General features: G+C 51.1%; 1 protein-coding gene across 3 annotated transcripts in view; it reads left to right on the top strand.

Annotated features, from left to right (window-relative positions):
* Window positions 1-27,167, top strand: part of LOC103658486 (myosin phosphatase Rho interacting protein) — a 148,790-nt gene that overhangs the window by 95,735 nt on the left and 25,888 nt on the right. For all 3 annotated transcript variants that reach the window (XM_040630170.1, XM_040630171.1, XM_040630172.1), the window contains exons 8-15: window positions 9,546-9,687; window positions 10,558-10,671; window positions 12,229-12,285; window positions 13,539-13,607; window positions 15,940-16,029; window positions 19,992-20,101; window positions 23,178-23,742; window positions 25,555-25,671. In XM_040630170.1, the coding sequence (XP_040486104.1) occupies window positions 9,546-9,687; window positions 10,558-10,671; window positions 12,229-12,285; window positions 13,539-13,607; window positions 15,940-16,029; window positions 19,992-20,101; window positions 23,178-23,742; window positions 25,555-25,671 (1,264 nt within the window). The remainder of the gene's footprint in view (window positions 1-9,545; window positions 9,688-10,557; window positions 10,672-12,228; window positions 12,286-13,538; window positions 13,608-15,939; window positions 16,030-19,991; window positions 20,102-23,177; window positions 23,743-25,554; window positions 25,672-27,167) is intronic.

The following is a 27,167-nucleotide window of genomic DNA, read 5'->3' as shown; positions in this document are numbered from 1 at the left end:
CCCCCCCCCCCCCCCCCCCCCCCCCGTCGCCGCAGGCACTTTGCGCTCTGGCCGGCTGGCTTGGGAACAAGCTCTCTTCCTGGAGGTTCCTCAGAAGCTTAGGGCACCAGAGCTCTGTGCAAGCTTTGTGTGCAAGCACAGAGAGGAGCAGAGGGCCCAGGTGCCCCGAGAGTTCGACCCTTGGTCTTCAGCCTTCTTTGATGGTGAAGAAACCCTACGAGAGCCATTTTTACTGGTAACCCTTCCTAAGTAAAAGCTGGTCTCTTGGCAGGGTCTCAGGGTTTGAGGCCATTTCCTTTTTCTTCTTATAGAGTCAGATATTAGTCTTCAGTTAGGTTTTAATCTTTTGGGCTCAGAGGCCCTTCACTTGCTTCTCCTTGACTCTCTGCCACTGGCCCAGAATGCAAGCAATTACCTACCCTTCCTGTGAGGTGACCTTGGGCGCTTGCCTGGATGTCCCTGGGAGGACAGGCCTCTGGTTTGGTGACATGCTAATGTTATAAAAAAAAAAAAAATCAACTGAGTGAATTCTAAAGACTTTATTGGCTTTATTCAACAATTCATGAATCAGGCGGCATCCCATCCATCAAACAGAAAGGAGCTCTGAAGAGCTGTACAGAACAAAGGACTTTTATAGGCAGGAGAGGGCAGGACAAGGAAGTTAACAGTAGCAAAGAGGGCATTGTTTCGGGCAATGTCACCTTCCTTTGAGGGACAACAGAGGGTCTGTCAGATAGATTACCCCACTGGTGCTAAGTAGGTAATTCCAAATTGACTAGTTTAAGATTCCACTCCTGGGAGAGGTGGCAACTGTGTTAGGTATTAACCACCATTTGGTGACTTGGAATTATTAGCACAGTTGACTCTGAATATTCCGGGCCTTTTGTTTTTTTTTTCTTTTTTCTTTTTTTTTTTAAGCATTTCCCCCCACCCTACCCCCCTTTTTAAAGTTTATTTATTTATCTATTTATTTAAGTATGAGGCTCAAACTCATGAGCCCGAGATCAGGAGTGGCACGTTCCTCTGACTGAGCCAGTAGGCACCCCACAAATTCCCCCCCTTTTGTTCAGACTCTCAGCTTAACTGAGTGGTGTGATCAAAATTTAAGACCTTAACACCACTCCCAGCTACTGCTCAAATTCTTGTAGTTTTTTGCTCTGTGGTATTTATGGGTCATGACTTTTTTTGTTGCTGAATCTCTGTGGTACTCATAGGTCATAGCTTCAGGTTCCCATTGTTTTAAGTCACTTATTCTCTTCATTCCTTTCTTTGGTTGCAGTCTTAAGGAGATCATTTGCTTGGTGGTTACTGGCTGCAAACATGCGTTTCAGAGAATATAGTGCATGAGGGAGACTACTATGGTTATTTTAAGCAGGATAATTCCCAATGTCTGGAGTGCGTTTTGGATCCATGGTCCCCAAGACCCAAACCAATCAAAATCAAATAACTCAGAGAAAGACCTCCACTGAAGGAGTCACTTTAAGTGAAGTGGCTTTTTCAGTGATTTTTACATAGCTGAGTTTCAGCTTTCCCAGAAGTATTAATCTAGGTGCGGTAAGTGGCACTGACCACAGCACAGACATTTTCTTGTTCAGCTGCAGGGTAATCAGGGGATCTCCTATTATGAAGAACAACTTTGGCCTTGCAGAGATGGGGCCTGCTGGTGAGATCTTTTTATAATTGGGGGCAGATTTGATTTAGGGAATCACGAGAACATGGGAATACAAATGTACTACGATTTGCTTAGGAATTTGTGTTCAGTTGGGCGAGTACAGTTATAATTGTAGAAAGGTGAAAACAAGGCACGGGATGTTCTGGCTGTAAAAGTCAGACTGTTTAAGCGACTCCTAAGTTCAGGGGGTCAATTGGGAATAGAAGAGAAATTGGTCACAGGGAGGACCAGGGGACCTCTAGTATCACGGACAGGTAAAGAGCTCTTTTTATGATAAATCCAGCAATCCGAAAGATTGTCCCAACCTCTTCCCTCCCTTAGTAATGGCCTGAGAGACACGCGTGATGGCTTTCTTTCCAGGCCAGTGCCAGAGTAAAGAAAAGAGATAAGGAAAGAATTTCATTTCATGTTTAAGGAATGAAGTCTTGATCCAGCATCTTGGGTGGAAGCTGTCCACTTTGGTGTCAGCTACTTCCTAGTCAATGTGATTTTGAAGTCTCTAGTTGCTATGTAGTTCCTAGAGTCTGAAGGGGCCCTTTTCAGTTGGGAAATGTGGACCCAAGGTTCAAGTCCCTGAAGTTTGGTTGCCATCTGGGGAGTGAGGAGGACCTAGAATAGCCCTTGAGGGCAGTCTTTGTTCTTAGTGATTCCAGATCAGAAGGATTGCAGAAGATAGGAAATGTTAGTTTGGTGAGTCATAGCCAGGTATTTGCAAAAACTAGAATTCAGGAGCCAGTCCAGGGTATTTATATACAGGTATGGAGCAAAACCTCAAAGACGGTTACAGCCTAGAATTTAATATCTACAAAGATGCAAACACAATTTTTCTCTCTACAGTTATTCCCTTTTTTTTTTAAAAGATAGTCGCAGTAAAATTACTTTGTTTGCATTAAACTTAGCCTGATTTTATAAGTGCAGCAAGAATAGTGATTGACCACATAAGCCCTTTTTAAGACTGCTTTGATGGAACTTCGCATAAGGAATCTCAGATTGAATTCTTCTCTGAGGCCAGGAAGCCAAGCCAAGGACTCGCCATTAGATTTTACCTGTAGTATCTCTAGTTGGGGTGAATTTCTCGCTTCTCAAAGTTTCCCCCAAATATTCTGAGGTTCATAGGCCTGCCAGGAAGTGACCTTCCTTACTCACCTGGAAGGCTGCCAGGAACCCTGTAAGCAAGGTAGCAGCCCAATTTTTCTAAGCAGTTCCTCAAAGTTAGTTGGTCCTATCTGAGTCTATGTACATCTCTAAAATAGAGGACGTTCCAGTCAAAGCCTTGGTAATACAGCCAGTGTTTCCAATTATGTTCTGTTATAAGGAGAACAGATTTTTATTAAACTTATACAAAAATAACCAAATATATTGCCATGAAAAGAATACTCAAGAGTTTACAAATTCTGGAGAGATCAGGTAGGAAGAAAAAGTAAATGTTTCATCTTTGTTTACAAAGGTATGCCCTACCAGATTGCTATAGGTCATAGGTCACTTAAGTGAAAATGTTTCCCTAAATCTACAAAAGCAAAACACTAAGGAGCTAGCACCGTTGCACACAAAAGGTCATGTAAAATTATAATCATCCTCAGTTCATTCAGTCCTATGTAATTAATACTTGTTCTGCTTGAATCCAATTTTTCCATTAGTTCTAGATATTCTTCCCCAGTTCAGTTTTATGGTCTTGAAGTTATTAGAAATCGTTACTTGTTGATGCACCTGGGTGGTTCAGTTGGTTGAGTGTCTGACTCTTGATTTCGGCTCAGATCATGATATCAGGGTGGTAAGATCAAGCCCCGTGTCAGGCTCCATGCTGGATGTGGAGCCTGCTTAAGATTCTCTCTCTTCCTCTGCCCCTCCCCCCTTCTCTCTCTCCCTCTCTAAAAAAAAAAGGAAAGGAAGAAATCTGTACTTGTCAAAGTCCTTTCCACGAACACTTCTGTAAAAGCATCAGAGTAAATACACTCTGTAAGTGACAGAAGGCTTTAAAATGCCCATAGTGAAAGATCAGCTGAGAGTTCACTGTAATGGACATTTGGTTATTTTTTTGATATTCAACATTTTAAGATAACAGCTAGAATTATGACTGATAATATTGCATCAGGACATATTAGAGCCTAAGAAGATTTAGTGCCGCTTATTTGATAATGCTGCCCGTGTAATGTAACATAACAAGCCTAATTAGTGAACACCTCTCTTTTATAAGGAGAGAGAACAAATCTTTTAGGATTTTCAAGGATCCTCTGAAAAATCCCAAAGTTACTTCTAGGTCAAGAAGACTTGATTTAGAATTACATTTTGGGGCAGCTTGTCAAAATATTGAAAGGTGTTAAAACCCTTGGTCACATAGGATCTTAGGTCACTACGAAACAATACTCAGTTATCATTTAGCCAGCATGACATTTATAGACTTTATAGGCATATACGGAAAGTTACATGATTGTAAAAAAAAAAAAAAAAAAACCAAGTTCGTTTAATAGAGGAGACTCAGTTGCCTTCAGTAATCAAAGACCTGATAAAGACTACATGAAACACAGGAATAAGACACAAAATCTTTGTTTTCTCAGCAGGTTACTTAAAAAGTAAAGAAAACCTTTCACAGTCTCTTATCAATAGCAGACCAAGAAAATTTTGTCCTTTTAACAGAGAAAACCAAATAATAATACCATACCACCTTACTTTTGATGTTAAAATTCATCTTTTTTTTTTTTTAACTCAGGTTTGTTTTAATATTAGCCTGACCAGGCATAAACTTCTTTTCCCAAGATTCTTTCTTCACAAACCTTCTCCAGTTTTCTTTTTTACATTCTGATTTTGTCCAGTTTTTTCTCTTTTCCATTCTGCAATAACTAGTCTCACCTTAGGGCAAAATTACTTTCTTTTCCCTCAACAAAAATGGATCTCCGTTCCTCCTATCTTCTCTTACCAAAAACATACATCCTACATATATTAGAATTTCTAACCCTTAAAAACCTTCATTTCTTGTGAAAATAAACAATTGCGAACTGTCTTATGTTAGCATTCTGTGGCTTGGCAAATTTATGAGTACATCTTGTATCTTCTGGAAACATGCTTTCTCATAATAGATTTTTCAGTGTAGCACAAAACGTGTTTACTAACAGACCCAAGTATCTTTAGCGTCTTTATATAATGAAAAGCAAAAAAGTAGGTAAACCTGTGTTCAGTAATTAATGTTTCAGTATTTTATTTGGAAATGATCTAGATATTCAGTGACTTTGTCGTTTAATTTGGTAAAACCCATAAGATATTTTTACCAAAAAGATTTGGGGAACCATTTAAGTAGACATACGAAAAATATAATTATTGATGAAAAGTTTACCTAAAAATGCATATCTCACTTATATATATCTAATTCATAGATCAATTGTGTTTTGACTACCCATGAAAGCTTCACGAAACATTTGGACAAAGTCAGCCATCATCCTACATTATTTTTCCTGTTGACAAAGTTTATAACAGACACACCATGAGCTGATTTGACTAGTAAAACCCAGCTAGAATAAAAGTTGTAGGTGTATACTATAGTTAGTGTGGGTAACTCTGCAGACATGCCTATTTTAACTAAACCATAACAGATCAGCATTAATACTGAATATTTTCCTTGATTACATGAACCTGAAAGCATTGGGTTACTTTCTATTATGATTTTTAGAATGTTATTGTATAAAGATGTGTGTATATATACATATAATTCATATAAGCACTTAATTTCCTTGAAGCCAATTAAATAGAGCTCTTTTACAAATTAATTTTGGCAATACCATCCATAGGTGGAAGATACGCACACACACACACACACACCTTACAGCTTCCATTCTAAAATTTTGGCCGTGCACAGATACAATAACACAAACTGTACTAGTTCTAAGTTGGGTCCGTATTGTGTTTCCGGCAGATGACACAAGTTTACCTGGTCAGATGGCTAAAGCTTTTTAATGATATTTGTGGAGGAGACACTTAAGATTTTTCATTTACCCTTGTTCCAAATAACCTTTCCCTCTTTAGTTTTTCTGACAAAATTCCCTCCCTGAAGTTTGTATTTCAAAGAGATGGCCTAGATAAGAGGTCCCAGAGAAGACCAGGTAGACCGTTGACATCACAGAGGCACAGGGAAAGAATGTGAATGCTTCCAAGAAGGACTTTTTTTTCCTAAGGCCAAAATTTTCACAGTACTTAGAAGCATTTAGGGATCTTTAGGTGTGGTTTTGGTATCAGTAAAAAAGAGGCGGACTTCAGGTTGTTTCTGCAGCCGAATTTCTGGTTTTGTGAAGATTTATAAGATGTAGACAGTTGCTTTAATTCCTCAAAGAATTGGGCTGCAACTTAAATGATATCATAACTTGATCCACCTTTCCAACTACATTATCCTCCGTTTACTTCTTTATGTCAGAGAGGAGCTTTCCAACTGAGATGGAAATCAAAAGATTTCTGTGTTCCGAATCTGGAAATGTTTGTGGAATGTTGTAATAAATCCTTTCACAGAGACTTCAGATGCTCTTTCGTCTGGGTACATCATTTCATTGTAGCTTAGGGAAGAAGGCCTAAGAAAACTTCCTCTGATTATCAGCTTCCAATTTGGCCAACTTCTGACCACAGAGCTATTTAAAAACTCCTCTTAAATATCTTGTCCCTTGTCAGCCAGGACATAACAGTAAATGTTTCTGGCAGTATTGAACAGCCCCCCTTTCCATGTAAGAGGGGACCCCAGGAGGGGTCCAGAGTTACTCTCAAAGATAGCCAAAAGAAGGAACCAGCAACCTGCATGTCCCATTCAGACAGAATACCAAGCCAGATTCTTAGGACACAAGACAAGACAAGCAAGAAGGCAGTAGCTGTCCCTGACAGAGAAAGGATCAAGAACCAGTGTGTCTGGATTTGGAAAGAAAAGGATAGTGTGAAATTTTATTTTTGTCTTTCGACTGGGCATTAGAGATGGCTGTTCAGGAGAACTGACTCTGGTATGGTTTCTCACTTTTCTCTGGCTTCTACTAGTTTTCCCAGGATTCCCTCTGTAGCCTCTGGTATCTACCAGAATTTGGCAAGATTTTTTGTTAATTTTAATTTTAGTTTTCCTTGGCTGTTTAAGAGAATAACATAGCAGTTTACCAGAAAATCCCTCAGTCCCACCAACTCTGGGAGGAGCCCACATGGGGGCCTCCTTCAAAGGCAGCTAGGGAGGGCATTCAAGTTGGTGTTGAAGGATTTATCCAAAACGTTCGAGGACAAACTTTTTTCTTACGGCCCAGTTGCTTACAAGCAATACTGCTGCTGTCTGGGCCAGTGTTTTGGTGTTATACTCCTAAGAGGCTGTAATGGGGGAGGCCTAGGCGTTGCTTTAGATATCTTTTGTGTCTTTAATTTTTCATTAGCCTTTGCAACAAAAAAAACTTTCAGTGAAACTGTTTTGGAATCTTGAAGCCTTTGGAAGCTTCTGCATACCAATTAAAACAGGTACCCCGTTCTGTTTGTTTGATTTAGGAACCCTTGCTTTTAATTGTAAGTGTACTTCCTAAATAAATGATCTTGTCTAACTGGAATATTCCCATATTGGCCATTGTAATTCTAAGTTATCTTTAGCAAGATTTTGCATTTTTGTAAATATTTTTGTAATAGTTTCTGGGACTGTAGCTCAAGTAAGTAGGTGTGTTGGAAGTTGGTGTACTCAACTCTGGAATTAATTAATTAATTTATGTACGTATGTATGTATGTATGTATGTATTTTGAGATTTTATTTCTTTGAGAGAGAGTGCATACCCAGGAACATGAGCTGGGCGGGGAGGGGCAGAGGGAGAGGGAGAAGCAGACTCCCTACTGAGCAGGGAGCCCGATGCGGGGCTCGATCCCAAGACCCTGAGATCGTGACCTGAGCCGAAGGCAGACGCTTAATCGATTGAGCCATCTGGGTGCCCCTCAACTCTGGAATTTAAAGATCCCATTTCTTTTAGTGAAGCCCTTGAGTCTCCCAGAGTCAAATTAATCCCTAAAAGGGTATGCTGCTGCGTTGGGAATTGTGTGGAGTTTTACAGCACACCTTGGTGCACGGAAATTTTTTTGAGGTTGGCAGGTAACCAGTGTCACTGTCGTGTCCATTCTGTGACCAGCTTACCCTAACACAGGAGTCTTAGAGTTAGCTGGCAAATGCTCTGATAGGTTTTTAAGTGCTCGGCCCGTGCCCATTGATTTTGTAGCTTTTGGCTTCTGAGATTCTCATCCGCCATAGCCTTTACCTCGTGCTCACCTTAACGTACCGGCAGTAACTGCGATGTTGCTAACCAGCACCCCCAGCAGTTCTCAGTGTGGGGCTGGGGATGTGGGGACCTACTGAACCAGCAGACCCCAAAGGACGGGAACTGTGGAGCGGGGTTCCCATCAAACGGGGACTTGCAGATTGAATAAGCCATAGTTCCCAGCATGGTCTAGTCAAGTGGGGGACCGTAGAAAGCCAATTAGATCAGGAACTCAGTGACAAGAGAGCAGAGCTCAGAACCAGGAGGAACTTCCCATGGCCCTCAGAAATGGCGAGGAAGACAGAGCACTCAGGGTTCCCAGGTGCCACAGCTAGCTGTTTGTCATTGTCCTTAAAGCTGTCTGAAGTTTTCTTCAGGTACCATCACTGCCACCAGATCTGTAAAGCAAAAATTCAGCTGAGCAAAATGTAAAGATCTCATTGGCTTTATTCAGGATTCAGCATCCCGTCTAGCAGACAGAAAGGATCTCTGAGGAGCCGTACATAGTGAAGGACTTTTGGAGGCAGAAGGGGGTGGGACAAGGAAGTTCCTGGTGAAGAGTGCATTGTTTCAGGCAAGGTCACCTTCCTTTGGGGGACAGCAGGGGTCTGTCAGGCGGATTACCTCACCAGTGCTGACCAGGTACCTCCAGATTGACTGGGTTAAGATTCCACTCCTGGGAGAGGTTGAAACTGTAATTTAGACATCAAGTCTCAGTTTGGTGAGTGGGCTTAGCACGAGTGACTCGCATTTGGGCCGTGTGCCTTTTTTAAACAACGTCCACGTCTCAGGCCCCCCCCGGTGGGCGGCCCCCGGGGGTGAGGACTTGGCCTCGGCCCATGTGCCCCACCTGACCTCCCTGCCTTTGGACACCATGGCGACTCCTTGTGACTCAGGGACAAGGATGGCATCCCCTTCTCAGCGATCACCTCGGGTTTTTGTTTCTTTAATTCTTTGGATAATTTTGATTTACCATTATTTGATTTAAAAAGCCGTCCCTTTCAGTGTATTCATTTTCCAGCCTTCTTTTCTTTCAGGTCTTGCCCCTCTCCACCTTCTCCTGCTGTGTGGCTGTGTGACGTTACTCGCCCTTCCTTCGCCTGCTTCGCTCCCATCTCAGCTCCGTCTCCAGCCGTAGATGGCCTGATGATGCGCCGGCCTTTTCACACGAAATCAACTTGCTTTGTTTTTGTTTTAATTTGGTTTTTGATTCTTTTTACTGTTGGCACAAACGATGTTAATTCATGGGCCTTTTTCTTGCTCAATTTTGGATGCCCTGGGGTGGGGGCTGCATCATGATCTGCTGAGGAATGAATGCGAGGGGGACGGAGGCTGTCACCCTCCGAGGTGGTGGTTGCCTTCTGATCATGTCTGTGGCTCAGGAGAGGGTGCCAGGCAATGAGCTGTGTGATCGCCAAGTGTGTCATGCTGGGGCCTCCAGTGTCAAGGACAGGCCTGGGAAAGGGGGAGGCCCTGGCCCCTGAGCTGCTGCCAGCCCCTGCATGGCTTCCCCATCCACGGTGGTGGGACAGGGAGCTTGGGCTGAAGGAGCACCTCTGCAACTCAAGGCCAAGCCCGCCTCAGGCTGTGGGGGGGACCCTGTCTCCCCCTCAGCAGCCTCGTGTCCTCTCTTGCAGGAGGTCCCAGGTCATTGAGAAATTTGAGGCCTTGGACATTGAGAAGGCGGAGCACATGGAGACTAATTCATCAGCGGGGCCCTCGCCATCGAGCGACACTCGCCAGGGCCGCAGTGAGAAGAGGGCATTTCCCAGGAAACGGGTGAGCGCCTGGGGTCCGGGGCCAGTGTTGAGGCCCAGGCAGTGCCATGTGCGGCCACGGGGGCACAGTCAGCATGTGGCCCCACACCTTCTCACAGACCCCCCAAACACACCTGGACACGCTGCTGCTGGGCTTCCCGCTCTCGTTTCCTAGTTGTTTGCTTGTGTCTCTCCTCTCCTCCAGTGAGTGACTTTCTTGCGAACAAGGCCTATCTTCTGCATCTTCCTGTCAGAACTTCATCCGTTTCTGCTGAAGGCTAGTCTGGCGAGCCTCAGATCCCAGGTCATAGCTAGAGCTGCTGTCTTCCTCTCTGAGGCAGCCCAGCCGTGAGGCTGAGCACCTTCCTTCCTCCTTCTTTCGAGTGGCGGCCATAGCCCTCGCTTCTCTACATAGTCCACGGGCAGATCCCTCTTCTGAACCCTCCTCCTCCTCCCGGGCAGCCCACCCGCCTCTTACGGCCCTGCTGTGTCCGATCTTCATCTTCCTCCCCAGCTTCTCTCTGGGCTCATGAGGTGCTCTGCTGCTGGCTGCCACAGAGTCCGCGGCTCTTCCTTCTGTGACCCTGAGAAGCCAGGGGACGGGGGTGGGACCAGGAGAGTGATGGTGACGAGTGCATCTGAAAGAAAAGGCTGCTCCAGCGACTAGCACGTCTTTGAGCCCGCTGTGTGAAGCGGGAGGCGCTGGACGAGGAGTCCCGGGACGCCGGCTCCGGTCCCCATGCTGGCCCGGACTTGCCACGGGGCCCAGACAAAGTGCTCTCGTCCTCGCCTGGGAACAGTCTTGACCCTCCCACAGCTCTGGCTGCTGGTCTCCCTGCTCCCCGCCTGAGTGTACTGGCTTGTACTGACTGGCGGCTGCTCTCTGCCACAGGACCTCCCCAACGAAGCCCCCACAGCTCCTCTCCCGGACACCTCGGCCTCCCCCCTGTCTCCACACCGAAGAGCCAAGTCACTGGACAGGAGGTCCACGGAGTCCTCCCTGACGGTGAGCCCAGGCGCCCGCGCACCGAGGCCTGGAGACGCTGCTCCTGCTGCTTCTGTCACTTGGGGTCACTGTCTGCTTATGTCCGTGCGTCCATGCTGGCTGTCCCCTCTGCACCGGCCTTTGTGTCTGTGCGTGGGAAGCAGATGCTGTGTTTCTTTCCCCTTTTTGGACTCCATGGGCATCCTGAGCTCTGAAGTCCCTGGTAGAAGAGGCCACTTGGCCAAGGCAGCAAAATCCTGACTTTGGGGAACCGGGGCCACAACAAGGAACCTCTCTGTTCTTGTTTTGGGTGTTTATTTCAGTGACACGTTGGAGGCAGGAGCCCCCTCTTGCTGGGGGCCCTTGCCTTGTCCGTGGTGTTTCACCGCAGAAGGAGGAAGGCCTCTGCCCTAGGTCCTTTGAGCTGCAGCAGTGGAGGTGCAGGTGGGGCGCGGTCATCCGGGACCATCGCTCCTTCGGGGAGCTGAGAGTGGCAGGCCAGAGGCCCTGAGAGTGCAGGACAGCTGCTCACAGGGTGACCTGGGGCTCCTCTCTGTGTTGTCCTCAGCCTTCTGAGAAGGCCGCGGTTGGTGCCACTTCTGCCCCTAGGCTGTGGAGCCTCCGCCCACACGTTCCCGTGAACCTGAACAAGGATAGGAGGGCTTCTTACCTGGACGAAGTTTGTTTTTCCCTTGAGTCTGAGTTTGGCTCAGAGGTTTGGAACCAGAGACTCGCAGAACACGTGTTGCTGGTGGTGGTCCTGCCACTGTACACCGTTCTCATAATTCCCGCCCAGTCCTTCACGTACAGGAAGACATCACAGCCTGATCTGGTCGGGACAGCTGTAGGAAGGCGGAGAGCGAGCCCATGGGGCGAGGGGAAGGATGAGTCACATCTCTTTAGGCACTGGCTTTACAGGTGTCCAGGCGTGAAACACAAGCAAGGCCCAGCTGGGCTGCAGGTGGTCCTCGGGCGCTTCCCCAGCTGCTCTGCAGGCCCGGGTGCAAGGCTGCGGGAGAGCCCGGCAGAGACCTCACCCCCTGCTTTCCCGCCAGCTGTCCGGGGTTTGCATCTCGCAGGGAAATGAGATAAAGCCCGTCCTGTTCGATAGGTGACCTCAGGGCCTCAGCAGGCTTGCTGCTGCGTCTCTGCTCAACACTGTACGTGGGCTCTGCTCTTCAGGCTTCCTCTCTCCATCTTCCTGTGGCTTCTGTGAGAACTTCTGATTTCTTCTTTTAGGGCTCACTGCAGATTTTCCCCTTCACGGGAAACACTAAACGGCTCTCCCTCTGGGCCGTTCTGTACTGCCAGGCGGCTGCTGCCGACGTAGCCAGGGCTTCCCTCAGAGCGTCCGGGCAGCCCAGCTGCTGCTGCTCACAGGGCGCTGGGGCCGTGCCCGGCATCTCGTCCCTCGAAGACACACGAATCTGTGGAGTGTTTGCTGGCAGGTGGAGAAATGCCTTTTCCTGCCGCCCACCTCATCTGCACAGAAATGCCTGCCCCTCGGTCACCCTTTTCCCACGACTGGGATATCAGTGTGCTTTCTTCTGAACTGTACTTTTTTTCTCCCTTTCTTAGCCCGACCTGCTGAATTTCAAGAAAGGCTGGCTGACCAAGCAGTACGAGGACGGCCAGGTGAGTATGCAGGGCTGCTGGGGCCTCTGAGGTATTGGGGAGCAGGTACGAGGTCTGCCTGGCCTTGTCCCCAGCAGGTGTGGGAACACTGGCTCAACCCCCCACCTCCAGCGTGGCCTCGTGTCTGGTGGGCCAGGACTGGTATAGCTGAGACCCCCGTCTCCTCAGGGAAGTGGAGGAGCACAGCCTCCCCCACCCTCAGTTCTGCAGGGGTGGGGGGGACCTCTGGAAAAGATTGCCCTCCTGCACCCCGAAGGGATCTCAGCCTCAGGCCAGGAGGTGTCCTACAGCACTAGCTCCCTACCCAGTAATCTTTCCTAAAAGTTCTCTGGGAGCCCAGGCTTCCCAGGAAGCCTCTGGTTGTGTGGTTGGCTTGTGGTTGCTTACAAGGCCGGCCAAGTGGACAGCAGCCGAGGGCTTCTAGACTCTACCAGAGACTCCAGCTCAGCTGCAGTCCTGGGAGGAGCCAGTGTCGTAGTCTTGCCATCAAACTCAAGCAGGAAGTGCCATTTGCAGCTGGACCTGCCAGCCCCACCTCGACCCTGCTTGGGGCTGGAAGGCCAGGCCTCTAAGAAGGTGTCAAGAGGAGCCTGCTAGTTCATTAACAAGAGAGGCCCTTGAAACCCCACCCTCCTGAGCTCCCCTTCGTGCTTCCCGAGCGACTGTGCCGAAACATCTTCTTTTTCTCTCTCCTCCATATCAATCCCCTTGGCCTTGCTGAAGACTCAAGTCTCCCTCCTTGGTACTCACAGTGAAGACTTGGGAAGCTAGCTGGCTGGTTTGCTCCTGCTGGCTGCAGGTGGGCGCACCCCTCTGGTTAGCCAGCCAGTGGCTGTGGCTCACAGGCAGCCACCTAAGGGTGGAGATGCTGTTTCCACAGCCACCTTTCAGCTCTGAGGGGCCAGCCCCCTGTCTGCAGCCTCTGGAGTTGAGACTGAGGACTGCGAAGCACTTTTCACCAGCCACACCACTGTGGGTTACAGAGAGCCCATAGCCTGCGGCCCACCCCAGCTCTCCATGCTGCCTGGTCACGGGGGAGCCGCAGCTTAGCAAGTGCCCTGAGGTCATGTGCGCATGGCTGCCTGCGGCCTGAGCAGAGTCCTGTGTGTGTCTGCCACTCGTGGGAGGGGCCACCTGCCCTCTGCTTTTCCTGTGCTCTGGGAGGTTCCCCCAGGACTCTGGCTGTGGATCACCTTGGAGCAGTAAATGTGCCGCTCTGCCCCAGCTGAGTCTGCTTTTCCCTTCCCTTTTAGTGGAAGAAACACTGGTTTGTCCTTGCTGATCAAAGTCTGAGATACTACAGGGATTCGGCGGCTGAGGAGGTGAGTGTCTTGGTTTCCTTCCCAGTTGTGGAGACAGCTGAAGGGCTCCCAGCCACCGCTTCTCCAGGCTCAAGTCCCCTTCTGTCTGTCGACAGGTGTCTAAGTTGCCATCTTGGGTTTCCTGGTCTAGATTTGATGGGAAGGCTGAGCATAGTGTGACAAGCTTTTGATGTTCTCGTGACTGATTCTTCCTGAAACGTTGGGCTGTTCAGAGGCCCTGCTTTAGGCATCTGGGTGGTGTGCTTCAGTGACTTCTCTTTTCTCTGTTCTTTGAAAAACACTGAAAGAGATCTTATTTTAAAACTCAGGATGAGCAGTTTTGTTTTTCCTACAAAAATTTCATGGAGAATTGAGTCTCTTGAAGAAATGGAACTAAATCTTGTCCCTTGTCTTTTGGACAAAGATGGGATGTGACAAATGAATTTGGTTGGCTCAGTTGACTGTCTTGATTCCATGATTGAAGACCAACCAGAAGGAGCTCTTTTTCCTTCACCTACAAAAATATCTCTTTTGAGCAATTTGGCAAGTCTGTGTGTTCCTACCTTTTCCCTTGCATCCCACTCCAGGAATCCTTCAGATATATTTCCACATATAGGAAAACATCTGTGCCCCAGGTTAGTCATTCCTACATTTCTGTAAGAGTAGCAGATGGGCAAGAATCTAAATATCTTCCATTAGGGGGCTGGTTATATGTATTTACGTATCACGAACCTCAGAAAAACTATTGTTATAAAATTAAGATGCCATTTAAAGTCTCAGTTCTTGAATACTCTTCTATATTCTGTGATTCAAAATCGACGGTGAGCGTAAGTTGCTTTTGCTGCATTCCGGAGTATGAGGGGTGCCTTGTGGGAAAGCACTTGCTGCCCACGCGCGCCGCCGGCCGACCTGGTGGCTTCTCCTCGCACAGTACTGTCCGTACTGGAAAGTGGCAGGAGCAACTGAGAGACATACTGCTCACTCACTTTGGGTGTTTGGCACTTCCTTAAAAATGAACCAAGTGAGTCTCTTCCGTTAAAGAAAACAATGGACAGTTTGGTGCCAGTGATACAATTTGAACTTTCAAGCGAAATTGGAACTTTGGAAAATGTGTTTTCCCCATCACAAACTTGGCAGCTTCCCTGTCCTTACAGACGGTCCTGATGACATAGGTGCTCATACTACCATGTTTTGAGCTTGGTAATGAAATACGTCTATTTGTGGAAGATACGCATACCTTGATGTCTTCCAAATGACCAATACATAAAGTTACAAAATCACTCACGGGTAAAAGTCCATTCAGAGGGAAAAACCATGGATTTTAATATAACGGAATGTGAAGTCCCTTGATAGGATTTCAGATTCCACTTTGCAGTTAACCTTTAAGAAAGTACAGCTTTTCACGGTGTATGTCAATCAGACCGTCATGCCGTGTACCTTCAGCTTACACAGTGGTGTATGCCAGTTATTCCTCGACAAAACTGGGGAAAAAGAAAGAAATGACCATTAAAATATGTGTCTCTTTTCCAGTCTCTCTCTGTAGGTTGGACTGTCTTTGTATACAGTTGACCCTTGAACACACACAGGGTTAGGAGTGCTGTCCCCTTCCGCAGTTGGGAACCCGCATGCAACTCTTGACACCCCCAAAACTGCACTAAGAGCCTGCGGTTGGTCACAAGCCTTCCCAACGGCACAAACAGTTGATTGACACAGATGTTGCACGTTATGTGTGTCGTACACTGTGTTCTTACAATAAAGTAAGCTAGAGAGAAGAAAAGGCCGCTAAGAAAATCATAAGGAAGAGAGAATACATTTACAGTACTATAGCAAAAAAAAATCTGTGTACAACTGGACCCACACGATTCAAACCCATATTGTTCAAGAGTCAGCTGTACTTCATTCAAAATGATATATTGAACAGGATGAATGCAGCAACAGATGTGAGAATCCAGCTGTCCTTGGAAGCCAAGCATTTAAACCAAGATTTACAAAAATCCCTGGCTGACTTTTTAAAATATTTTTTATGATAAAATAAAATGTTTCTTTGTGTTCTTAAATGAGCAAATACGTTTACTTTTTTTCTAGTTTGTTTCTAATATGCTAGTATCGTCAATAGAGAAAAGTCACATAAATGGGGATCTCAGTTTTTAAGAGTATAAGAGACTTCCAGCATCAGGGTTGAGAAGCACTGGCATGGGGTATCTTTGGCAGGACACACGGGGACATGGCGTGGATGCTTCCAGGTCGCATAGGATGGGCAGTATCCTCGCTTGTCAGTGTATATGCCCATTAAAAATAAAGCTAACATGGAAATTCACTTGTCTAGGTGTTGACTTTTACTTTCTCTCTGCAGGCGGCTGACTTGGACGGGGAAATTGACTTGTCTACGTGTTACGATGTCACAGAGTATCCAGTCCAGAGAAACTATGGCTTTCAGATACATGTGAGCCTGGGGTGGAGTTTGGAGACAGGCTTGGTGTGGAGGTGGGGGACACGGGCTTGAGCTGCTGGAACATTTCTCCAAGAACCCGATGTCCCGGTCCGGGGACGCCTGTGGGCAAGCCTGACCTCCCACGGGCTTAGTTGCACGCGTTCTTTGCCGTCTGTCCCTAGCACCTCATCCCAACCCCAGTTTGTGATCTGAACAAAAAAGTAGGCATTAGCATCTTTCTTCTCAATACTGTTTAGAAGCTTTGTGTTACTGAAGGGCCTTTCTCTTTCTTTTTTTTAAATGCTGGCATTTGGGAAGGACGTGGAATAGGGGAAATAAGAATAGAAGTGTTAGTTAAGCTTTGAATATTGGGTTTTCACTCATTTATTCTTTCATTTGGAAATTTACTGATCCACTTACAAGTCTTTTTTTTCCCCACGATCTTGTGAGGGACTCAGGCTTGTGAGGGACTCAGGCGAGCAAGGCATTGCCCCTCCCACCCCCGCCCTCAAAAAGAATCTGATTGGAGAAATGAAATGGTTCTCCTGGGCCGTTTATTAAAGCTGGTGGCTCAAGGGCAGGGCGTAGTCCTCAGCTGTTGCTTCTGCCCTCACTCTGACCCCAACTGCAAGATCAAGGGGTGCCCAAAACCGCCTCAGGCTCCAGAGTTGGCCGGAGTGACTCAGAACACAGGAAAGCACTATACTTAACCTTTGTAGTTTCCTTGTAGCAGAAGGATGCAAGTTAGAACAAGGCAGAGGAAGAGACAGGGAGAATTGTGCTGGGATGGCCCTGAACACAGACGTTCCGAGTCCTTGGGGATGCCTTCCATCTTGGGGGATGTGTGGTAGTACCCAGAGCTTCCAGCCCAGGAGGCTCACCCGAGTCAGTGCAGAGCTTTCACTGAAGCTTGAGTTACTGTCCATGTAATCGAATGCAGTTTCCCGCCTTCTCCTCAGAGTTTGGCTGATTTCACGTGTCACAAATCCCAGCCCTCTCACTTCATGGCCAGTCTTTCTGGAGTGGCCAGGCCCCGCCCTGAATGACAAGGATTCACAGGTTACTTCCCAGGAACTGGGACAAAGGCCAGACCTCTCTTTGGGCAGAGCTAATTCTTCCCTCGCGAGAGCCCTGGGAATGTGTGCTAACGAGCAGCCGGACAGAGCTGCCACCTGGGACTCGGTTTCCCACTGGGAGCTAGAACTCCAGTTGGGTTGCCTTTAGCAGGGTGTTTCCTTTACGTCTGCGGGCCCACCAACTCAGTTGTAATTCTGGACTCTGAGTAGATCAGACACCTTGGGACTAACTTCTATTAACCAAACCCAGAGGAGACCAAGGTTCAGACCGAAAGGCCGGTGAGTTTATTACAAGGAAAAATCCAGGCGGCTGCCCACCGGGCTACTGGTCATGCCACTGCCTCCACGCAGGGCAACCGTGTGGACACCAAGGCCTAGTTGGAGGTTACACTGACGGCTTGGCTTCAGGGCCAGGGCATGAGCTGGTGGGTCTTGGTGGTCTGTGCTGCCCTGCTGTGACGCTCTTCTTCTTGTCCCTGCAGGAGGGATAGCCATGCTTGGTGAGCCAGCGTGTCAGCACTGGAGACAGTGGTGCATTCTGGCTTTCCGGGCCCATGCTGACCCCCCACCTTCACCCCTACCTCTCCATTTTAAAGAGCAGGTCTCTCTGGCTAGGGCATCCTGGGGGTAAGAAATGTCATTAAGTCAGCACTCATTACTGGGCTTGTCACAGCTTCACTGTTCTAGGGCTGCTTCTGTGTGATGAGGCCGTGGCCTGAACTGTCTAGGTGCCAGTCTGTCTCTCTGAGAACTCACCTGCTCTCCCTGTCACCGACGAGGTCATTTATGAGTCACCTGTGTTCCCTGGCTGAGCTCAGCTGTCAGTCAGACCCCTCTTCACCTTACCCTGGGTGGGGCAGCATGACCTTAGCTCCAGTGCTGATGCTTTTCCGTGAGTCCCATGGCCTCAGAGTTCTAAGCCAGGAGAGATTGCTTTTAGTGCGGGAGAGTGGGTCCCAGGAGGGGCTCGGCCTGGACCACTAAGGAGCTTTAGGGTCTTGCAAGGCAAGGCTGGAGGGCCGAGTTTGTCGTCTTCTTGCCTGGCCTCCAGACCCAGTGGCACCTTCAAGGTAGCTGAGTGCGGAAGCCGGGTGAGGGGGGCGCTGCGGGAGCCCTGCGTGCCAGGGCAGGAGTCGGTCTTGTGTGAAGGTCGGGGGAAGCCCTGGAATGTGTTAGAAGTCACAAGGCGGTTGTGCCTTAGGAAGACCCATCCGGCAGGACACACAGCTCACTTAGAATGGAGGGGAAGGTCAGGCAGCAGGCCAAGTGGTGAGAGGCAAAGCAAGTGGTGAGAAGCCGTGGTGGAAGGGCAGCTGGGTGTGGCCCTGGCCAGGTGACAGAGCAAGCGTGAGGTCTCCCACCCCAGAGCAGGGTGAGCCTTGTGCTGTAGCCAGTGACAGAGGTGGCTTCGCAGCAGGGGAGCCTCTGGAGTTCTGGCCTGTGTTTGAGGCGTCCCTGAGAACATTAGGCAGCCGCAAGCGTGGACCTGCTTGGGAAAGAGCTCTCTGCAGGTGAGAGATGAGCTCATGGGAGACAATGTACAGATTGCCGAGGTCAGACTATAGAAATACCTGCGCTGGAGGAGGGAGCAGAGGAGCCAGGGATGCGGGGGAGCTGGCCCCGGGGGCAGGGGAAGGGCCAGGGCATAAGGGACGGGTGCTTCCGAGAGCCCTGAGGCAGCAGCCCTGCCCTTGGCTTGCACGGAGAGGAAAGCGATGAAGGAGAGATGAGCTGGGTCGTGGGCCGGGGCCCTTCTCGATTAGGGGTGCTGGTGGGGGCCTGAGGTGGAGGATGAAGTCAGGTCCGAGCTGCGCTTTGCAGCGTGCTGGGCCAGCACATGCTCTCTTTATATTTTGGCCCCTGGCTGTGCCATTGTCCATCCCAAAACCATCTTGGGGATTTCATCTTCCCATCAGCTGAGTAGCTGACGTGTCTCACAGGCCCATTGGTCAGTAGCCTGAGCAGCCTAAAGAACAGTATCGATACCCTCGCTTCTGTGACACGGGAGCCCGTGGTGCAAAAGCAGGGTGATGGCCTCCAGGAGACCGCCACCTGCATTTCCTGCCCCTCCCCATCTTGGGTGCTGCCTGGCAGTATGGCTCAGCGACACAAAGGTTGTGTCCCAGAGGCCTCTCTGCTCGCTGGCCCTGCTGCCTGCTCTCAGCCCCTGTCTGGCTCCCCTCCCCTCCTGCCCACCTTCTGTCCCCACATAGTGCAGCTGCTCTCCCTCAACCATGACCGGCGTACTCCTCCATCTTGACTCCTATCCCACCAGGTCACCCAGGTCGGGGGCGGGCAGTCCAGGGATTGTCCTAGAAGAGCCCCCTTGCACTCCCATATCCTGTCAGGAACTGCATACCATCTCCTTTACCTCCCCAGAACCTCCCTCTTCTCTGTCACCATGTGAACTCTAACTACGACTGCCCTGGCGGCAGCCCAGCAGGTCTCCCCGCCTCTTCTCAGCCCGACAGATGTGGCCCCCATCGGGCTCAGCCCGCCCGCCAAGTCCAATGCCTGCCACTCTCCTTCCCATCACCCTGTGCACCTGCTGTGCGTGGCTGCGTGCTGCTGGGGCTGGGACTGTGCTGTCCCCAGCCTGGGGGGCCCCTTCCCACTGCTTCCCACGTACCAGCTTTGTTGTCAGGTTGTGCTCTCTCCTTCCCCCGAGTCTGTGAGCCCCTGAAAGAGCAGGGCGAGCCATCCGGGGGCCAGGGACGTTGTAGGCAGAGTCAGCCATGAAAGCAGATTTGCTCTTCCCTTTGCTCTCAGGCTCTTCTTCGAGGGGGGCACACTCGCTGCTCCTAGGACAGCCCCCTACCTGGCTGCAGTTCTCCCTACAGGATGTCCTTTGGGGGTGGGGAGGTGACAGTCCCTGATGACAGCTTGTCTTCTGTGTAGACGAAGGAGGGCGAATTCACTCTCTCTGCTATGACATCTGGAATCCGGCGGAATTGGATCCAGACCATCATGAAGCACGTCCACCCGACCTCTGCCCCGGACGTGACGAGGTAAGACAGCCGGGGTGCCTGAGGGAGCCACCTTCCCTGCCGGCCAGTGCCTCACTTCTTTGTGGGTCTGTGCTTCCTGTGTCCCAGCACCGCCTTCTTCCTTCCCTCTTCTGTCCCACCTCGCCTGGCCCTGCTCAGTCTCCTTTCGGCTTCCTGGTTTTTCTGCCCCTGGCGACCTTTTCCTCCTGTAAGCCTGGCCAGCGGAGGAGTGTTTGTGCCCCTGTCGGAACTGAACTTAGTGGGAGGAGCCCCTCTGGCCCAGGCACTGCCTCTCTGGCGGCGGGGTAACGGCAGCCCTGGACGCCACCTTCACAGGCTGCCAGAACATTTCTTTTTCTTGCTCTTTTTGCTCCACGCCTCCGTCTGTTCGATTTCTGTGCAACCAGGAAAAACTTCTTTGAGACTCAGTGCTAGCACCGGGTTGGAAATCTTGTTCTTCCCTCGTGTTGAGCCTCTGTGGTTCGTATACCTCATGACGTCTTCTTCCTCCCGCCCTGAAGGTTAGAAACCTGCTCTTTCCAGTTTAAGAGAAGATTCTGATGCGTGGGGCTGGTTCCACGATGCCCAGAGCTCTGTCGTTCTCTGCTGAAGGCTTCAGAGTCTCTGCCTGTTCTGAGAACCTCTGTTTACACTTTTCAGATCATGTACTTGGCATGATTCTTCAAGCGATTGAGTTGTTGGTCACAGCTGGGGTGGCGCCCCAGGGCCCGCCGTGTGCCCCTCGGCGGCCTGGGGCAGCTGTGGCCGTGCCAACTCTTTGTCAAGGGCTTGCCTGCTTCCTCGTGCCGCTGCACGTCTTTGACCAAGAAGGTGGGAACAGAGTCTGCTCTGCTGTGTTTATTGGCATTGTTTGCTCATGCCTTCACTTAGTAGGTGAAGAGAGCGTTTGGTTGTTCCTGTCAGTAAGACCAGGCCTTGGTGGCCAGGACAGGTTCTCCAGTGTCCTGTTAGGAGAGCTTACCTGTTAGTGCAGTGCGTCCTGCCCGCGGAGATGAACAGGGCACTCTGTCCTCATGGGGTGGCCTCGGTGGCTGTCCTCCGGCTCTCTCCCAGCCGGGAGCAGAGACCAAAGCTTTGTGAGGCCAACACTCTAAGCACCTTGAGGGTGCCCCCCTAGCCGGGCGGGAAAGGCAGCTCGGGGTTCTCCGGCAAGGCTGCTGCCACAGTGGCGTGGGTGGTGGACATGAGAGGGCCTGAGGTCCCATCCTGGCCGCCAGCCTTGCCCTGCCTGCCGCGTCCCAGCCGGCCCCAGCTGTTCCAGGAGGGCCTGTCTCCGCGCAGGGATTGAGGGGCCCAGCTGGAGGAAGTCAGCTTTGGGATGGGGGTGTCGCAGGGCAGGCACATGGCGTCGGCCTCAGAACAGGTGTGGAGGACACACGTGAGCATATGCACATGCACATATGTCCCAGGCTGACATTTGCGGTTCCCTGCCACACTCAGACTTTGGGTCCGTATGGGGACATAGGTGCAAGGGACCAGGTCTTCCGTTTGTGTGGGAAGGTTGACTTAGTGATTGTTTTCCTGATTAGAATTTACTTCAGAATTAGTGTATCTCAAACTGAGGGGATCCTCACGCTCCCCGTTTGTCTTCTGCCTTTCTGCTTGTCTTATGTGGGCTTTTATAGTTTGAGGGAAAAGGTTTTTTTAGTGGTTACGGGACCAAGTCCCAAGAACATATTAGAAACAAATACAAGGGCAGTTTTGGGTGATCACCGTAGTCCCCTTGCATCTGTGGTGGGGAGTTGCAGGGGCTTCCTGCCTGGGGGCCGGACAGGCTTCCTCTCGCGGAGCCGTGGAGGCTGCTGCCAGCTCTTCGTGTGGTCGCAACGCCCTACACGGCTGTCAGCCTGGGTCAGCTCTCAGTTCAGTGGCACTGGAAGGTCTCTTCTGGAGAACTTTTATTCAGATGCACGTGTGCTCTTAAATTGGCAACTTGCAGGTCCCACCGCCCTGAAGCCCTAGACAGATGGCCCGGAGCATGATGATGACCATGTTTTCTTTCCCTCGGGTGCCTCTTTCCCAGGCTCCCTTCTCTTTGACTCCCATTTAAAGACTGACGCTCCCCGGGGCTCCTGGGTGGCTCAGCTGGTTAAGCAACCGGCTCTTGATTCAGCTGAGGTCTTAATCTCAGGGTTGTGAGTTCAAGCCCCACGGTAGGCTCCATGCTAGGCATGGAGCCTATTTTTAAAAAAAATTTAAAAACAGGTGCCCCAGCCCACCCTCTCCCCGCCCCACAGCATGGCCCTGGCTGGCCCTCGAGACCCTGGGTGGCTTCCAACTATGTTCTGCCGGCTTGGGCAGGACCAGAGGCCACTCTGCTTAGGCCAGGGGCCTCAAACCACCACAACTGATGCTCCCACCTCACCCTTGCTTGGGGGCATCCTCTTTAGCAATCTTTGCTTTGGGGCAAATTGGACAAAGGCATGGACTCCATACAGGGCAAGTGGAGATGCCCTTGAATCCACTCCCTACTCACCTGCACAGGGCGGGCCACTGTGTGGTGCGGGCACACGGGTGCCACCTGGGCCATCTCTCACACAGGGCACAGTGGTCTCAGGCCTTTCATTCTGTGATCCATCTGTCACACCAGCCACCAGAGTGGTTTTCTTGAAATGCAGACCTGATTGGGGTACTCACCATTGTTAAAAAACCCTCGAGCCTTTGGGGAAAAGTGACTGGTCTCATTCATTCTGTCAGCACGGCCCGGTGCACGCATGCCACAGGGTTGGCCCCCTCACGACCTCATTTATTTAGATGGTGGCCATGCCCAGTGCAGCATGATGGAGACTCCATTGTGACTCTCTCAAACAGCATCTCCTCTGTCAGGGGTTCCTCTGAGGTCCGAGACTGGAAACTCTGAGCCATCTATGGCTCTTCCTTTCTCGTCCCCCCTCAGAACCGGTTTGGGTTCCCCCTACGGAAGGGACACAGGTAAAGGCAAAGTATCCTTTCCTCCCCTCTCCTGTGGGAACTGTAGCCGCATAGGAAGAGAATGTGGTGGAGCTGGCCGTCCCACCAGGGCAGGTGGCTGTCACCAGGAGCTGCACCTGATAGGCTCTCTGCCCCTTGCCCCCAGCTCACTGCCAGAGGAAAAGAACCGGAACAGCTCCTCCTTTGAGACCTGCCCGAGGCCGAGTGAGAAACCAGAGGCAGAGCGTGGAGAGCCAGACCCCGAGCAGAAGAGGAGCCGGGCTCGGGAGCGGCGGCGGGAGGGCCGCTCTAAGACCTTTGACTGGGCCGAGTTCCGCCCTATCCAGCAGGCCCTGGCTCAGGAGAGGGCCAGCGCCATGGGAGCTTCTGACAGCCACCCCGAGGCTGAGGCCGGCGAGCTGGAGCGGGAGCGTGCGCGGCGGCGGGAAGAGCGCCGTAAGCGCTTCGGGATGCTCGATGCCACAGACGGGCCGGCCGCTGACGACACGGCCCTGCGGATGGAGGTTGACCGTAGCCCGGGGCTGCCTGTGACCGCCGACCTCAAGACACAGAACGTCCATGTGGAGATCGAGCAGCGGTGGCATCAAGTGGAGACCACTCCTCTCCGGGAAGAAAAGCAGGTGCCCATTGCCCCCCTGCACCTGTCCTCCTCCGAGGATGGAAGTGACCGGCTCTCCACTCACGAGCTGACCTCTCTGCTGGAGAAGGAGGTAATGGGCGGACAGGTGGCAGGGTTCTGTGCAGCGGCCGTCCCCAGCACCCACTGTACCTGGTGGTGGCCTGAGTGGTTCAGCCACGTGAAACTGAGGGACGTGCGGTTCAGACCGCTCAGGGAGACAGACACACGGACAGACAGGTTCTTAGAGTATGGTGCAGGTACGAGAGGTACAGGAGGGCGCCACGTCATAGAGGGTCACAGGGAGGGGGTGCCAGGTTTTTCTAGAAGGAAAAGGTGTTTGCCATGCAGTGGGGACACTGCCATACAGAGCCAGGGATGGCCAGAGACTAGGCCGCTCGGATGTAGGACCCAGGTGGGGACTTTGCCCTACCCTGTTACAGGCACAAACTAGAGATTTGAGGCAGGAGAGGGGCACAAGCAGAGTTAGGTTTCCATATGTGGTGGGTGGCCCTGGGTCAAAGGGGCCAAAGCTTGGAGGCAGGGATAAGCCCCAAGGCTTTTAAAGCAGCCCAGTAATCATAGATGGGATGTGAGGGGGTTGCAGGTCAGGCAGCAAGAGGCAGAGGCTGGATTCTGGACATTGAGGAATATTCGAGATGTGAAACAGAGGCCCTGGGGTGGGGACGGGGGTGAGCCTGGCAGGCTGGGCAGACGATTGCCATCATCCCACCGGCCTGAAGGATACCCTGTAATTCACTGGGCACCGGAGCGTGCCCCTCTGGGATGCAGAGATAAGTGGCCAGTCCCTGTATTTGTGACATATCCAGAAATCAAATCTGGGAACCTTGGTAGTGGATTTGTAAATCTGAACAGTGAGCTTCCTGGACGAGGAGTACATCATTGTACTGGCCTTTTAGGAGCACTCAGCAGTGTGTTTCAGGTGTGTTCTTTTACAGAAGTAGCTAATGAAAGTGGAAGACTGGCCACATTGGCCTGCCCTCGCTTATCTTTTTCCTGTTAAATTTATGAGGCTGACATTTATCGTTAACACCAGCACACTAATTTTGTCCCATTTCTGTGCATACTAATATAATAACAAAGGCCAGGTGCGATAAGAGTTCAAACTCACATCGCTCTCAACTGTCAGAATGGACCTGCTGGCCTGCAGGTCACACGTTGGACCATGACTCTGTCACAGACAGCAGAGTCTGAAAGCCAGGCATCTCGGTGCCCCCGCAGGAGAGCCTGGCTGTGCTCTCCCCGTGCAGCGGGGCGGGGCGGCCCCCGCAGGCCAGCACCCAGTAGGCGCCTGAGGGAGGGGTCCGGGAAGGGTGGGTGGATGGGTGACTCATTCACAGCCACTGAGAGCAAGAAGAATGTGAAGAGCCAGCTCACATTACACATCTCGTGGAACCCTTCCTGCAAACAGAGTTTGGATGGAATCCATTATACAAAAGTGGTCAAAAGGACCTGTGTCGGCGGAAGCTATGGCAGGGTCTGGGGCGAGGGCTGCCCCGGGGCGGCACTGGCCTGTTTGACCACACTGAGGAAACCGGAAGGACCCAGCAGGGTGGGCTTCCTCTGACACAGGCACAAAGCCCCCATTTCCTGGTGGGGTCTGCTCATCACATCCTTACGGGCACGTGGGAATTACACAGGTGCCCTGGGTAACAAGTGTGCTGCTGTCACGTACGGCTTGAGCTGGAACCTTCCGTTCCAGATGCTGCAGATAAAGTCCAGATCAGCACGTGCACTGAAAGGTGGCCGCGTGGAAGGCCAGCCCGGGAGTCCCTGTGTGCTCCAGCCCAGTGAGAGCCAGAAACGCACGGCGGGCGCGTGCCGTGCTGCTGCCTCTGTTGCTTGCCATCACTTTGCTTACAAATGTGTGTCTTTTTGCCCACAGTTGGAGCAGAGCCAGAAGGAGGCCTCGGACCTTCTGGAGCAGAACCGGCTCCTGCAGGACCAGCTGAGGGTGGCTCTGGGCCGGGAACAGAGCGCCCGGGAGGGCTACGTGCTGCAGGTAGGGCTGAGGGGCTGTGCAGCCCTCGCTCATTTGGGCTTCAGCGTGAGGACCCAGGCAGGCTAGGAATGTGCAAAACCTGGCTGAGCAGGGCAGCCTGTCCCACGTGCCGCCCCCCCCCCCCGGGCTCCTCTGCTGCAGCGTCAGGGCTCGCGGGCTCGGGGGTCCTCTAGCTTCACCCTAGCAGGACGCTGTGGAGAATCTGCCTGAAACCTCTGTCTCTCAGGGTTTTTCTTTGTTTCTGAATGAAATCATCCTGCTCGTCTCTCCTCTTGGCTCTCAGAGTACCCAGTATATTTTTATTATAAATACCGCACATCTGCATGTTGTCCACGTGCTTTCACAAATGCCATATTAGGTCCATTTTACCGATTGAGGAAATTGAGTCACAGAGCCAAGTGCCTCCTTACCACCAAGGTAGTGGCAGAGCTAGAACTGGTTGCCCATCCTTGGCCTTGTGTGTACCACACCTACGGGGCAACCTGGGACCATTAGCGCTGGCCTAGTGGCCCCTCTTCTTCTTTTCTGCCTGGGCTGAACTGCCGGGGGAAGTGTGGCCGCCTGGCCATCAGCCGACTCTCCCAGCAGCCTAAGGGGGACCCTAATGAGAAGGGCAGCAGCCTGAGTCTTGAGCTGAGACCCAAACCCGTGCCCTCCACCAGAGAGTTCCATGCCCACATGCCAGCCAGCAAGCAGTGGGTGCTGTCCTGGTGTCTCGCCGGCGGGAGCCTATTGTCCCATAGCATTCCGGGCCCCATCTGAGTTCTGGGTACAAAACAACACACTCCTGCCCCATCCTGCTGACATGCTGCTGGGGAGAGGTGGTGATGGAGCAGTACTGGGGAGATGCAGAGCGGGTTGATGGAATGCGGAACGTGAGCTCTCGGCCAAGGCTGAGGACACAGCACTCCAGTCAGGTCCTGCCACTGACTGGTGCAAGCCGGTGCCGTCCCCTGCAACCTCAGCCTCCTTGCCTGTGTAGACTTATAACTTTGCCTCAAGGGGCCTTTCCAGCTCTCAGTGACCCAGGGTCCTTGTGATAAGTGTCTGTGTCGACATTTCCAGACCACAGCACCCCGGCCACCTTGGGCCAAGTCATCCCAGGCAGCACGTGAGCCTCTGGGCAGAGTTTACCTTCCCTCCTGTCTCCGTGCCGTTTTTTGTTGCGTGTTCCCTCTGCCTTCTCTTTCTCTCCCAGCTTTGACCGTTGCTCTGATCTTCCCCAGCCCCTTCAGCCACAGTAGGGCCACGCCCAGGTCCGATGCTCGGGCACCCGGGGCTGGGGATGGTGGGCATGTGCTTCCTGGGTGGTTTTGTGCCGACTTTCCCGGTTTGGGGAGCATCTTTTTAAACCTGCACGAATTCACTTCACATCAGGTGGTAAAGATACTAGCAGCAGATTTTGCACATTGCTAACCTAAGAACCTGCCTCTGTGTCTAAGCTGGATGATTGCATGAGCCTGCACCAAAGCCCCTGGCAGCGCTGGGCAGAGCTA

The sequence above is a fragment of the Ursus maritimus genome, unplaced genomic scaffold (assembly GCF_017311325.1).
Source record: "Ursus maritimus isolate PB19 unplaced genomic scaffold, ASM1731132v1 scaffold_14, whole genome shotgun sequence".
Taxonomy (NCBI): domain Eukaryota; kingdom Metazoa; phylum Chordata; class Mammalia; order Carnivora; family Ursidae; genus Ursus; species Ursus maritimus.
Note: the sequence above shows the minus strand (reverse complement) of the source record. Positions and strands in the feature narration are given on the sequence as shown.